General features: G+C 46.9%; 1 protein-coding gene across 1 annotated transcript in view; it reads right to left on the bottom strand.

The window, feature by feature from the left end:
- Positions 1–983: 983 nt before the first annotated feature.
- LOC140203612 (uncharacterized) overlaps positions 984–13,786 on the bottom strand; it is a 32,275-nt gene continuing 19,472 nt past the window's right edge. Inside the window, exons 7-9 of the mRNA XM_072269660.1 lie at positions 7,846–8,322; positions 3,510–3,939; positions 984–1,237 (exon numbers count right to left, since the gene is read on the bottom strand). Coding sequence (XP_072125761.1) covers positions 984–1,237; positions 3,510–3,939; positions 7,846–8,322 — 1,161 coding nt within the window. The remainder of the gene's footprint in view (positions 1,238–3,509; positions 3,940–7,845; positions 8,323–13,786) is intronic.

The raw sequence follows: 13,786 nt of genomic DNA, 5'->3' as shown, positions 1-13,786 counted from the left end.
GGTAAAGCCACGAATATTGGTGAATATTAGTATCAAAAGCGGTAGGTTGGCAACTCTGCCTCGTACCGTTTCTCTCGCAGAAATGGTTGGACAGGAAGTGTACCTGTGTGTCTGGATATTCACAATATCCTCACACATCGGGTATTACATGGTTAGACCAATACAGATCCTGTTTAGTCTTTAAGTATGTAAAAAGTGAAAGAAGCTTGAATCTTTACAGAAATTATAATTGTATCTGTACGAATAGAAAATATCGTATTTTGTAAGTGAGAAATGTTAACAGGGGAGGAGAGCAGCCATTTGGGAGATTTGGAAATGTATTTCGTCTCGTTCATTGCTCACTACTCTTTTTCCTATCAACACAAAGAGAAAAAGAGCCTCTTTCCAATCAACTATAGCGGCCGCTGTTAAATTCCCCGCTTGTATATTTTGACATTTTTTTACAGAGGTGCCGGAGTGGCACTCCGGTGAGATCCAGCAGCACTGCACCCCTGGCTGAGGGGTAATAACTGTTCCTGACCCTGATGGTGTGGGTCCTGAGGCTCCTGTACGTCCTTCCCGATGGCTGAGGGGTAATAACTGTTCCTGAACCGGTGGTGTGGGTCCTGAGGTTCCTGTACCTTCACCCTGATGGTTGAGTGGTAATAACTGTTCCTGAACCTGGTGGCACTGAAGGCATTACGCTGACTGTGGTGCTTTACAGACACTTAGATAGGCTGACGGATGATGGAAAATGGCAGGCTATGCGGGAGGGGAGGGTTAGGTTGGTTGATTCATTGATTGAGAGACGGCACAGAATTGACCCTTCCGGCCCTTCGAGCCTCACCGCCCAGCGATCTCCCGATTTAACACCAGCCTAATCATGGGGCAATTTACAATGACCAATTAAACTACTGACCAGTATGTCTTTGGACAGTGGGAGGAAACCGGAGCACCCAGAGGAAACCCTAGAGAAAACTTCTGGCGTTCACCTTTTTTTTTTTTTACCTGCCATGACTGTTGAGGTCCCTTTGTCTAATCCTGGGTTTTGTGGAACAGGTAGAGCCACGGAGGTGCAAAGTTGGGGGCTCGGAGGACACGCACAGCTTCCCTCTGCTCCTGTCCTCGGTCACCCTCTCGGGATAGGCAGACGCGTTGGGAAACCTCTCGGCAACTTGATTCTGCTGGTGCTCGGGCGGGTTCCTGCAGTCGCGTTCCACGGCACTGTCCCGTAACCAGCTCCTGCAGCAGATCCTGTCTGGGGTATGAACTGAATACTTTAGCTAACGAAAAACATTCAAGATTGTTTAGTGTCATTTTCAGTACACAAGTGTCAAGGAGAACGAAATAATCGTAACTCTGGATGGGATGCAGGAGATAAATAAAGCACACCAAGCCAAACACAAGAAGATCTGCAGATGCTGGAAATCCAAGGCAACACACACAAAGTGCCAGAAAAACCCAGTAGGTCAGGCAGCATTTACGGAAAAGTGTAAACAGTCGAGGCTTTAGGCTGAGGCCCTTCATCAGGACTGGAAAGGAAGGGAGAAGACGTTGAGGGTGGGGGAGGAGAGGAAGAAGTACGAGGTGGTAGGTGATAGGTGAGACCGGAAGAGGGGGTGGGGTGAAGTAAAGAGCTGGGAAGTCGATTGGTGGAGGTGATGAAGGGCTGGGGAAGGGGGAATCTGATAGGAGAGGACAGAAGGCCATGGAAGAAGGGGACGATGGTGGAGCACCAGAGGGAGGTGATGGGCAGGTAAGGAGATAAGGTGAGAGAGAGAAATGAGAATGGGGAATGGTGAAGAAGAAAACTAGAAGTTCGACAAATCGATGCTTAACTCACTACTAAGATAAACTCCATAAGATAAAGAACACAATAATAATAATAATAAAAACACAATAAATATAAATACATAAGATAGCTTATATACATGGATTGACTGTACGTGCATAAAGTGACTCTAGGCACAGGAGTGTCTCAAAATCACAATCAATCAGTATATACCATGAAATTTGTCGTTGTGCGGCAGCAGTACCTTGCAATAGAAAATAAAGCTGTAAATTACAGTAAATATATAAAAAATTAAAAAATTAAACAATTAAACAAGTCGTGCAAAAAGACAAAAAGAAAATAGTGAGTTAGTGTTCACAGGTTCGATGTCCATTCAGAAATCTGATGACAGGGGAGAGGCTGTTCCTGAATCACTGAGTGTCTGTACAGAAGGTGACTCTGACAGGAAATGATCCATGAGCAGGGTGACTCTGACAGGAAACAGTCCGTGAGCAGGGTGGGTGGGATCCTCCCTGACGTTACTGGCCCTTTCCCGGCCCTTGATGGTGGGTAAGCTCCTGGACCGGCTTCACTCACCCCCCGGTGGCTCGTGGGTGTGGACCCACTTCTGGGGATCCTGCGTTCTGATGTTTGATGTTCTGAGCGTTACTCGTTTGTTGTTTCTGTTGTTTGCGTGACTTTGCACGTCTGATGGTCTTGTTTCGTGGGGTGCTTTCTTTAAGTGGGTTCTCTGACATTTCTTTGTTTGTGGCTGCCTGCAAGAAGATGAGCCTCGAGGCTGTGCACCGTAAGCATACTTTGATAATTACTGTACTTTGTACTTTGAACTTGGAATACATCCTTGATGGCTGGTAGTCTGGTGCTGGTGACACGTTGGGCACTTAATTGTTTCCTGAAACACTTAATTCAACAACTAATAATTCAGTTTTGCTCAGCCCACAAGGCTGTAATAAAATCTAGCACACATTCAGCAATCCCCCGATTTAATCCCAGCCCAATCACAGGACAGTTTTACAACCACCAATCAACCTACCAACTGGTAGGTCTTTGGGCTGTGGGAGGAAACCAGAGCACCTGGAGGAAACACTCGTGGTCATGGGGAGAACATACAAATTCTTTACGGGCAACGGCTGAAATTGAACTGGGGTCACCGGTACTGTAAAGTATTGCGCTAACCACTACGCTACGGTGTTGCCCCATGGAATCCTCATGCAAATCCAGCAGAGTTTGAGCAGTTTTGTAAAGAAGGAAGGGGAAGGGGAAAAATTGCAGTGTCCAGATGTGCAAAGCTGATGGAGACCAGTCCACACAGACTCAAGGCTATAATTGCTGCCAAAGGTGCATCTATTAAATAGTGACTTGAAGGGGAAAAATACTTATGTAGTCAATTGTTTTGTGTTTAATAATTGTAATTAATTTAGAGCACTTTGTAGAGATCTGTTTTCACTTGGTCACAAAAGAGGTTTTCTCTGTTGATCAGTGTCAAAACAGCCAAATTAAATCCACTATGATTCGGTGTTGTAAAACAACAAAACATGAAAACCTCCAAGGGGGACGAATGCTTTTTTAGAGGCACTGTACACACAATCACTGACAAGCAACCAATGTGCAACAGAAGACAAACTGTGCAAATACAAAGACTAAACAAGTAATACTGAGAACACAAACTGTGGAGTCCCTGCAAGTGAGGAAACCCAGATTTCGAGTTTAGAAGGCTAAAAGGTTGTATTTCACTTACTGTAACCCCAGCAGTTGCAACAGGAATCACGCTGATCCCGAGGTGCATTTGAAATCTCCTCAGTGACATTAGCGTGCCCTGCAGCATCAGTCTGTCCGGAACAATTCACATTGCTTGCCAGGCCCACTTGGCTGCGGTTGCGTTTCAGAACCTTAGACAACTTCTTGATGGCCTTCGAGGCGGCATGCGGGTTGCCCGTTGCGCTCAGCGTCTCTCTTGCGGCCTTTTGCCCCTCTTGGGGGAATGCCTGGGCCTCGAGGCCACCTTGGCTCCTGGGCTGACTCTGGACCTCAGGGAGGAATTGCCTCGAGCTCCCATTCTGCTCTGTGCTTTCGGCTGGCAGCGTGCTGCACGCATCCACTGGTTCGGTTTCCTCCGCAACAATTGTACTCTTCTGGTCAAGCTCCTCAAAGATCTCCGACTGGGTATTCTGAAGAAAACAGAAATATAGATGAAAGGTTTAGAACACATAATTTTGCAGGCCATTCAGCCCACGATGTTGTGCTGACCTCATAACCTATTCGTAGATAGACCATAAATCTTAGCAACAGAATTAGGCCACTTGGCCCTCCGAGTCTGCTCCATCATTCCTTCATGGCTGATTTATTGTCCATCTCAACCCCAGCCTTCTGCCTTCTCCCTGTAACCTCTGACACCCTTACTAATCAAGAGCCTCTTAACCTTCATTTTAAGTACACCTCCACAGCCGTCTGTGGCGATGAATTCCACAGATTCACCACCCTTCGGCTAAAGAAATTCCTTCTCATCTCCGTTCTAAAGGGACGTCCTTCTATTCCATCATGGCTGATTTATAACCTCAACCACATTCTCCTGCCTTCTTGCCATAACCTTTGATGCCCTGACTAATCAAGAGCCTATCAAACTCTGGTTTTAAATATCCCCAATGACTTGGCCTCCTGTGACGATGAATTCCAGATTCACTACCCTCTGGCTGAAGAAATTCTTCCCCATCTCTACTCTAAAGTGACGAACCTCATTTCTGAGGCTGCACTGTCTGGTACTCCACTCTCCCACTTTCAGAAACATCCTCTCCACGTCCGCTCTGTCTAGACATTCCAGTCTAACCTGACTGAGATATTTTAAAGAAAAGGCACGGTGTTGGATCAGTTTAATGTTCTCGGGAAATAATTGCAAGGGACCCATTAGTATCTGTTCAAAACTCGGACAGTTTCTTTCAGGATGGGCAAAGCAGTAACTGCATTTGCAACCTGGAAACATGAGGGGAAACATTTTCACTCAGAGGGTGGGGACAGCTTGGAACAAGCTGCCAGCATAAGTGGTGCATGCGAGCTCGGTTTCCACGTTTAAGAGAAGTTTGGATAGGTACACGGATGGTAGGGGATATGGATGGCAATGGTCCCGGTGCAGGTCGATGGGAATAGATGGTTTAAAATGGCTCAGCATGGTCTAGATGGGCTGAAGGGCCTGCTTCTCTGCCGTATTTTTCTATGACTCTCCGACACCGCAGGAATCTTCTACCTTGTGGGAATGGAGCTTTCCCAACTGCTTTCACTCCCACCAACCCTCCCACCTGGGCATGGGGTTAAAAACCCAGAGCTACAGAAACCCCAACAGAAGCTCCATCCCTGGGAGAGGAAGGATATGCCAAGAAGATGGGCCACACCTGGGAACAGGTTGAAAGACTCCCAGGATGGAGGACTCTGGTGAGCTGCTGTCAAAGGCCTGTGCCCCAGATGGCGTTGGTGATTCTGTAAGTTGGTGTTCACTCCCCACACTGCATTCTCGATCCAGCCAAGCCACTACAATCAGGGGGCCGGTTCAGGCCGAGCAGTGATGGGACCACTGAACAGACTCTCTATACACTGACTGGCCTGATCTCAAATAATAACAAGGCAGCCCACAGAGAAGTGGTCATCACCCTGACACAGTGGTGTCAAGAAAACAACCTCTCCCTCAATGTCGCAAAAACAAAGGAGCTGGTTGTAGATTACAGGAGGAATGGAGACATCAATGGATCTGGGGTTGAGAGGGTGAACAGCTTCAAGTTCCTCGGTATACACGTCACCGAGGATCTCACGTGGTCTGTACATATCAGCTGTGTGGTGAAAAAAGCACAGCAGCGCCTCTTTCACCTCAGACGGTTGAAGAAATTCGGCATGAGTCCCCAGATCCTAAGAACTTTCTACAGGGGCACAACTGAGAGCATCCTGACTGGCTGCATCAGTGCCTGGTATGGGAACTGTACCTCCCTCAATCACAAGACTCTGCAGAGAGTGGTGTGGACAGCCCAGCACATCTGTAGTTGTGAACTTCCCATGATTCAGGACATTTTCAAGGACAGGTGTGTACAAAGGGGCTGCAGGATCATTGGGGACCCAAGTCACCCCAACCACAAACTGTTCCAGTTGCTACCATCCGGGAAATGGTACCGCAGCATTAAAGCCAGGACCAACAGGCTCCAGGACAGCTTCTTCCACCAGGCCATCAGACTGATTAATTCACGCTGACACAACTGTATTTCTGAGCTATATTGACTGTACTGTTGTATAACTTACTGGACATACTATTTATTACAAATTACTACAATTTACACATTGCACATTCAAACTGAGATGTAACATAAAGATTTTTACTCCTCGTGTATGTCAAGGATGTAAGAAATAATATTCAATTCAATCAAATTCAATTCGGCCTCTCACTGGGTCAGTGAGACGGGCTGGCAGCTGCTCTTGCCACACCTGTTCGCTCCCCTGTCGTAGATTTTTCTGTGACCCTGTCCCGTGCACTATTTCTGTTCATTTCCATCTTACAGACCGTTCTCAGGAACTGAACCCTGTCTTAACCCTGAGAGAGCCTGTAAACGCATGGAATCCTATAAGGGTCATAGAATGCATCCAGTCATTGGGTAGTGAATCTGTGAAATCTGTTACCACAAGACGGCTGCGGAGGCCAGGTCATTGGGTATATTTAAACCGAAGGTTGGCAGGTTCTTGATTAGTCAGGGTGTCAAATGATATGGGGAGAAGGCAGGAGAACAGGGTTGAGAGAGATAGTAAATCAGCCACGATGGAATGGCAGAGCAGACTCAATGGGTCAAATGGCCTAATTCTGCTCCTATGTCTTATGGTCTTACAGAGGCCAAAAAATTCATGGTCTGCTCCAGTTTCTAGTATTTTCTAAAATTTTGTCATTTTAAAATTAATTTTATAAGCTCAGTGGTAGAGTATTTGAGTACAGATTAGCAGCCAAAGAGTCATTTAGTTCATAAATAGGCCTTTCAGCACATCCAGGCCGCGCCAATTTATTAATCTGCCGAGTCCTGTCGTCCAGCACCTGGACTGTAGCCATCCCTACCCTCCCATCTATGGACCCATCCAAACTTCTCTTCAATATTGCAATCTAACCACAATTTACCACTTCCGCTGGCAGCTCATTCCACACTCTGAGTGAAGAAGATTCCCCTCAGGTTCCCCTTGAACACTCACCTTTCACCCTTAACCTATGACCTCCAGTTCAGTGCCACCCAATCTCAGTGGGAAAAGCCTGCCTGCCTTTACACTATGGATACTTCTCATCATTTTGTATACCTCAATCAAGTCTCCCCTCCACCTCCTACACCCCGGGGAATGAAGTCCCAAACAATTCAGCCTTTTCCTATAACTCAGGTCCTCAAGTCCCTGTAATCGTGGTTGGCATTAGGGCAAAGGGACTGATAGCTCTGTGACTATGACTTGGGCTTCCTGTTGACACAGGCCTTGGTCAATTCAAATTCTCAACTTGCCTATGTGTGATTTAGAACATAGATCATCGAACACCACAGCACAGTGCATTCCTTTTTACCCACCATGTTGTACCAACTTTTAACCTACTTTAAGATCAATCTAACCCTTCTCTCCTACTTAACCCTCTATTTTTCCATCATCATGTGCCCATCTAAGCATTTCCTGAATGCCCCTAATGTATCTGCCTTTAGCACCACCCATGACAGGGTGTTCCATGCACCCACTACTCTCTGCCTCTATCATCCCCTCTATATTTCCCTCCCATCGCCTTGAAATTATGCTTCCTGGCATTTGCCATTTCTGCCTGGGAAGAAAACTCTGGCTGTCCAATTGATCTGTCTTACACACTTCCATCAAGTCACCCCTCATCCTTCTTTGCTCCAAAGAGAAAAGCCTCAGCTGGCTAAACCTATCTTCACGAGACATGCCCTCCAGTTCAGGCAGCATCCTGGTAAATCTCCTCTGCACCTTACCTAAAGCTTCCACATCCTTCCTGTAATGAGGTGACTGGAACTGAACACAATACTCCCAAGCGTAGTCTAACTAGGGTTTTGTTAGAGTTGCAACATTACCAGTAGAGGTGGAGATTGTGACTCCTGCCCATTTTCATCTCCTGCCTCCTGCTGCGCCAGGTCTTTGGCCTCTTTCACAGCTTGGGGCTCCAGTGGGACCAGATCTTGTACCTGCTGCTGATCCCCGTCTTCGGCCTCTTGGTTATCCAGGACTTGGGCCTGCTGTTGTAACTTTTGCACATTGGCCTCCGGTTGGTTCACTGCCTCACTCACAGCATTTCCCTCTTGTGCTTCAGCAGGGATCTCCGATGGAACCTCTGTCTGCTGCTGCTTCTGGCCTGGTTCTTTCTGCTCTGCTTGGGATTGGTTCTGGAGCAGCGAGCAGTGTTCTGTGCCATCAGCCTTCTGTTCAGAAACCAGCTCTGGCTCAACATCTGCTCTTCCTGGAGACAACTCACAGCTGTGGCCCACATTCTTCTCCTCCCAGCCGCCTGCTCGCTGGCTTGGGCTGGAGACAATTCCTAGCACTTGGCTGGTCTGAAGAATACAGAAGAAAAAAAACTTTGAAAACAGCTGGCATTTTAAAACACTCAGTAAAAAAACAATCTTGGCAGTCAGTGTCAGATGAACTTCCTGAACTTGTGACGCTCAGAATACCATTCAGTTTCGCCTCAAAGACTCAGAGAGGCGTGCAGGAGAATCCTTGACAATGGCACCAGTGACAAGAACACGATGTAGTCAAAGATTTATTTCCATGATATTATAGAATAACATGACACTAATAATGCCATTCCTGATACCGGAACAGGTCAGTGAGCAGCTGGCCCAGGGAGAGGGGACCATTTAATGTGGTGAGATGTGAGAAGCCCCAGTGCTACTGCCCTTTGAGACAGGTGATAAAGGCAGATTTATTAGAGGCAATCAAATACTGGACGGTGGGTCAAGAGAAACTGCTTTCAGTGGCAGGAGGGTCAATAACTGGAGGAAAGAGATTGAGGATAATTCTCAAGTTGCCATAAATCTCTTCACTTTGGCTACTGAGATTCCAGTTCCTGGATTTCCGCTCAGGCCTCCTGTTCGGTCTGGAATCAGCCTGGGCCTGGGTCAGAGGGGCAATGAAGTAATTTCTTTTTAACATAGACAGTTGTGATTTAGAATTCACTGTAGCCTGGCCTACTGAGTTCCTCCAGCATTTTGTGTGAGTTATTTTAGATATTTCCCTGAAGGGTAAATGCCACAGGGGAGCTGGACTATAATGTGTGGTTAATGGTGTAGCTGGGTGGTGGGGTGGAGATACATCTCTACCAAAGGAGGTGTAAGGTGATCCTTCCCTCCACTAGTCTGCAGGTCACCCTTGGGCAAGGAATAGCACCTGCTTAGCCCTCCTGATCAGGGTCACATGAAGCCACAGAAGCAGGTGGTGGTTGGTTGTACGAACAGCCAGTGCATATCACAAGTCCTGGTTATACGACCACTGATGCCAGGCAGACAGTCTCTGAAGAGTATTGATAATGGCTAGGGTCACCCGTCTTGTAAAGACACTGGCCCAGAAGAGGTTTGCCATTGCCCACAGTGCCAAAGACCATGATTGCTCACATCATACGGCATGACACATAATGATGATGGTGAAAGGAGTAAGAAAGTAAAATATCCTTTAAACAGAGAGAGAGAGAGCGACATCACAGAATGTTACTGTACAGGGAGAGCTGGGGGGGGGTCCGTCACAGAAAGTTAGCTGTGAGTAATGTACATAATGGCAAAGGCAAATGGAATTCTACACACAAAATACTGGAGGAACTCAGCAAGTCATTCAACATCTATGGAAATGAATAAACAGTTGACGTTTCCGGGCCAAGACCCTACATCAGGACTGGAAAGGGAAGGGGGAAGAAGCCAGAATAAAAAAGGTGGGGAGAAGGGAAGGAGGACTCGCTGGAAGATTATGTGTGGAGCTAGGTGGGTGGGGGAGCGGGATGAAGTAAGAAGCTAGAAGGCGATAGATGGAAAAGGTAAAAGGGCTGGAGAAGGAGGAATCTGATAGGAGAGGACAGTGGACCACAGGAGAAAGGGAAGGAGGAGGGGTACCAGGGGAGGTGATAGGGAGATGTGGAAAAGAGGCCAGAATGGGGAATTGGAAGCAGGAGGGAAAAAAATTACCGGTAGTTGGAAAAATAGAAGTTCATGCCATCAATAAAAAGCTCTACACAATCGAAGCTTGTTTCCCACAGCCAGATTTCTTTGTCCTCAAAAGAATTATAATTTACAAGGTTTTGGGGCAGATTTCACTACTACAGCAGACAGGTAAGAAAGGTCCCAGTGGTACAGAGGAGACAGTAGGCTTGGGACTCTTCAGTGTTATAGCCAGACACCAGGAAGCCAAGTTATCATGCCACCAGTACACCAGGTAATGATATCTCCAGCAAGAGGGCATCTAACTGCTTACTCCTGATATTCAATGACCCAACAGTTGTTTAAGACCCAGCTATCAATGTCCTGGAGGGGCCAACATTGTCCAGAGTCTCAGCAGGACAGCCCACATAAATACTGTGGTACCAGAGCAGATTGGATGTTGTGAACTCAATGAAGACCTTCCCATCTTTACCCTCTTCCCTTCCTAGTTCCCCTTCTCCCATGGTCCACTCTCCTCTCCCATCAGATTCCTCCTCCTTCAGCCCTTTAACTCTTCCACCTCTACCAGGGGTTCCCAACCTTTTACTTGCCATGGACCAGTACAATTAAGCAAGGGGTCTCAGAGTGAACATGGAGAGGATGTTTCTTATGGTAGGGAGTCTAAGACCAGAGGACAGCCTCATAATAGCAAGGTGTCCTTTTAGAGATGAATAGGAAGATGAGAAGAAAGTTCTTTAGCCAGAGAGTGGTGAATCTGTGGCATTTATTGCCACAGTCTGCTGTGAAGGCCGAGTATTTTTGTATATTTAAGGCAGAGCTCGGTCAGGGCATGAAGGGTTAAAGGGAGAAGGCAGGAGATTGGGGCTGAGAGGGAAAATGGATCAGCCATGATGAAATGCAGAGCAGACTAATGGCCTAATTCTGCTCCCATATCTTGTGGTTTTATGATATTGGGAACCCCTGACCTAAACCCTTCCAGCTTCCAACTTTATCCATCTTCCCCCATACCTGGTCTCACCTATCACCTGCCAGCTTGTACTCCTTCCCTCCACGCTCCCACCACCTCCCAGTCTTATTCTGGCTTCTTCCCAGTTCCTTTCCAGTCCTGATGAGGGGGTCTCGGTTTGAAACATCGACTCTATTCCTCACCAGAGTTACTGCCTAACCTGCTGAATTCCTCCAGCACTTGGTGTGTGTGTTGTGGGTTGGAAGCAAAATATGCTTGACCCTGATGGACTGCCAAAACCTGAGAAAGACACAATCTCCACCTACTGGCTGTTTATTAATACGTAAACCAGTACAAGAAAAAAAGAATTGTAGTCAGCATAGAGCAGACATGATCACATTGCACGGCAGGGCAGGCTTCTGACAACCAAGTCCAGCTCCTGGCCTTCACGTCTGGCTGAGCTACTAAGACTGGCGGAACAGTTTCTACTGCCAGGAGAAGGCACCCAGGTGGGTTACTGATGCCTTAAAACCAGTCGCTTTGGGCTGATGCCAAACTGTCAATCTCTGCCATTCCTTTGCATTCATCAGCTGCACGGAGAGAGCTCGTCTGCTGCGTGGGCAACAACTTGCTCTCCGTGTTGTACTTCCCTGGCTTGCACATCATGTAGACAGCTAGGTCACAACATCCATGGTCCATTCCAACCAATGGAGGACCTCCAGGTCTAGCTCATTAACAGACTCCTTCAGCCGACTGGAGGACAGTCTCCATATGAAAGACCGGAAGAACTTAAGACATTGGAGCAGAGTTAGGCCTTTCAGCCTATCGAGTCTGCTCCGCTGTTTCATCATGGCTGATCCATTTCCCTCTCAAACCCATTTTTCCTTTAACCTCTGACGCCCTATCTAATTATTTGGTGATGCGTTGCCTGAGTTGCCTATTCAAACATCCAATATCAGTCCATCCTTTCTGAGATAAGGGGCCCAAAAATGCACACAAGACTCTAGGTGAGGCCTCACTACTGCCTTATAAAGCCTCAGCATTACATCCTTACATGCAGAAAGACTGGAATCCTCTCTCTCTCTCGCTCACGCTGACACCAAGCTGTCTGGCCAGGGCAAACATCTGCCAACAGGTTTGGTTGCTAACTTGAAAGCCAGCTCACGTTCCCAACCTCCAAACCAAAGCCCCGCTTGGGCTGAAGGCTAAAGCAGTGAAGAGACCCATTGGCGTGACCCTCAGACGTTCCTTCAAAGATATCCCTGCAGCTGAGGTCAGGAGTCCTTTAATAGAACATACAACAGTATAGTACAGGAACAGGCCCTTCGGCCCTCAATGTTGTGCCAGACCAATTAAATTAGTAATCAAATAGCTAACTAAGCTCATCTCTCCTGCCTACACAATGTCCATATCCTCCCATCTTCCTCACATTCATGTGCCTCTCTAAATGTCTCTTAAAAATCTCTAATGTATCTATCTCAGCCACCACCGCAGGCACCCACCACTCTCTGTGTAAAAGATCCGCTCTCACATCTCTGAAATTACCCTCACTCACCTCCTCCTCTCCTTGGGACTCCCCGCTCTGGTTCTCTGCCTGCTCTGGATCTTCTCATCTCGAATTGCTGACAGGACATCAACTTCATCACTCCTCCACTGAATGCACTGCCCTCGACTCTCCTCGCACCAATCCCAACCTGACCATCAATCTGCCTCCAAAGCCAGTATATCCTTCCTCAAGTATGGAGACCAGAACTGCATGTAGTACTCCAGGTGCAGCCTCACCAGTACCCTGTACAGTTGCAGCATAACTTCCCTGCTCTTCAATTCAGTCCCTCTGGTAATGAAGGCCAATACTGTATTCCATTTGCTTTTGTGATAGCCTGCTGCACCTGCAAACCAACCTTTTGTGATTCATGCACAAGTACTCCCAAGTCCCTCAGCACAGCAGTACGCTGGAAATTTTTACCGTTTAAATAATAATCTGCTCTTCCATTTTTCCTTCCAAAGTGGATGACATCACATTTACCAACATTGTACTCCATCTGCCAGACCCTTGCCCACTCACTTAACCTATCAATATGTATCTCTCTGTATCTTCTGCACAATTTACCTTTCCACTCAATTTGGTATCATCAGCAAACTTAAGCGATACACTACACCCGGTTCCCTCTTCGAGATCGTTAATATATATCGTGAACAGTTGCAGGCCCAGCACCGACCCGTATGGCACCACCGCTCACTACTGATTGCCAACCAGAGTAACACCCATGTATCCCAACTCTGCTTTCTTTCAGTTAACCAATCCTGTATCCATGCTAATACATCACCCCAACTCTTTGCATCCTTATCTTATGGATAAGTCTTTTATGCAGCACCTTATCAAACACATTCCAGAAATCCAAGTAAATAACGTCCATCTGTTCCCCTCTATCCACTGCACTTGTTATATCCTCAAAGAACTCCAGTAACTTTGTCAAACAGGATCTGCCCTTGCTGAATCCATGCTGCATCTGCCTGATGGATCCATTTCTTGCCAGATGCCTCACTATTTCTTCTTCAATGACAGCTTCAAGCATTTTCCCAACTACAGATGTTAAACTAACTGACCTGTAGTTACCTGCTTTAGCCTACATCATTTTTTGAACTGTGGCGCGACATTCGCCGTCTTCTCATCCACCAGAACCTGCCCACAGTCTGGAGAATTATAGTTTATTTTCTTTCCTTATTCCCTTTCTTTATTAGTTGCTTGATGGGTCTTTGTTGCTGTTTGAAATTTTCCCAGTCTTCCAGTTTCCCACTACTCTTGGAGGCTTTCTATTCACACGCTTTTAGTTTGACGCCTTCTTTAATTTCCTTAGTTATCCAAGACTGGCTCTCCCCACCCTTACTGTCCGTGCTTTTAACTGGAATATACTTTTGTTGAGC

The sequence above is a fragment of the Mobula birostris genome, chromosome 10, assembly GCF_030028105.1.
Source record: "Mobula birostris isolate sMobBir1 chromosome 10, sMobBir1.hap1, whole genome shotgun sequence".
Classification (NCBI taxonomy): domain Eukaryota; kingdom Metazoa; phylum Chordata; class Chondrichthyes; order Myliobatiformes; family Myliobatidae; genus Mobula; species Mobula birostris.
Note: the sequence above shows the minus strand (reverse complement) of the source record. Positions and strands in the feature narration are given on the sequence as shown.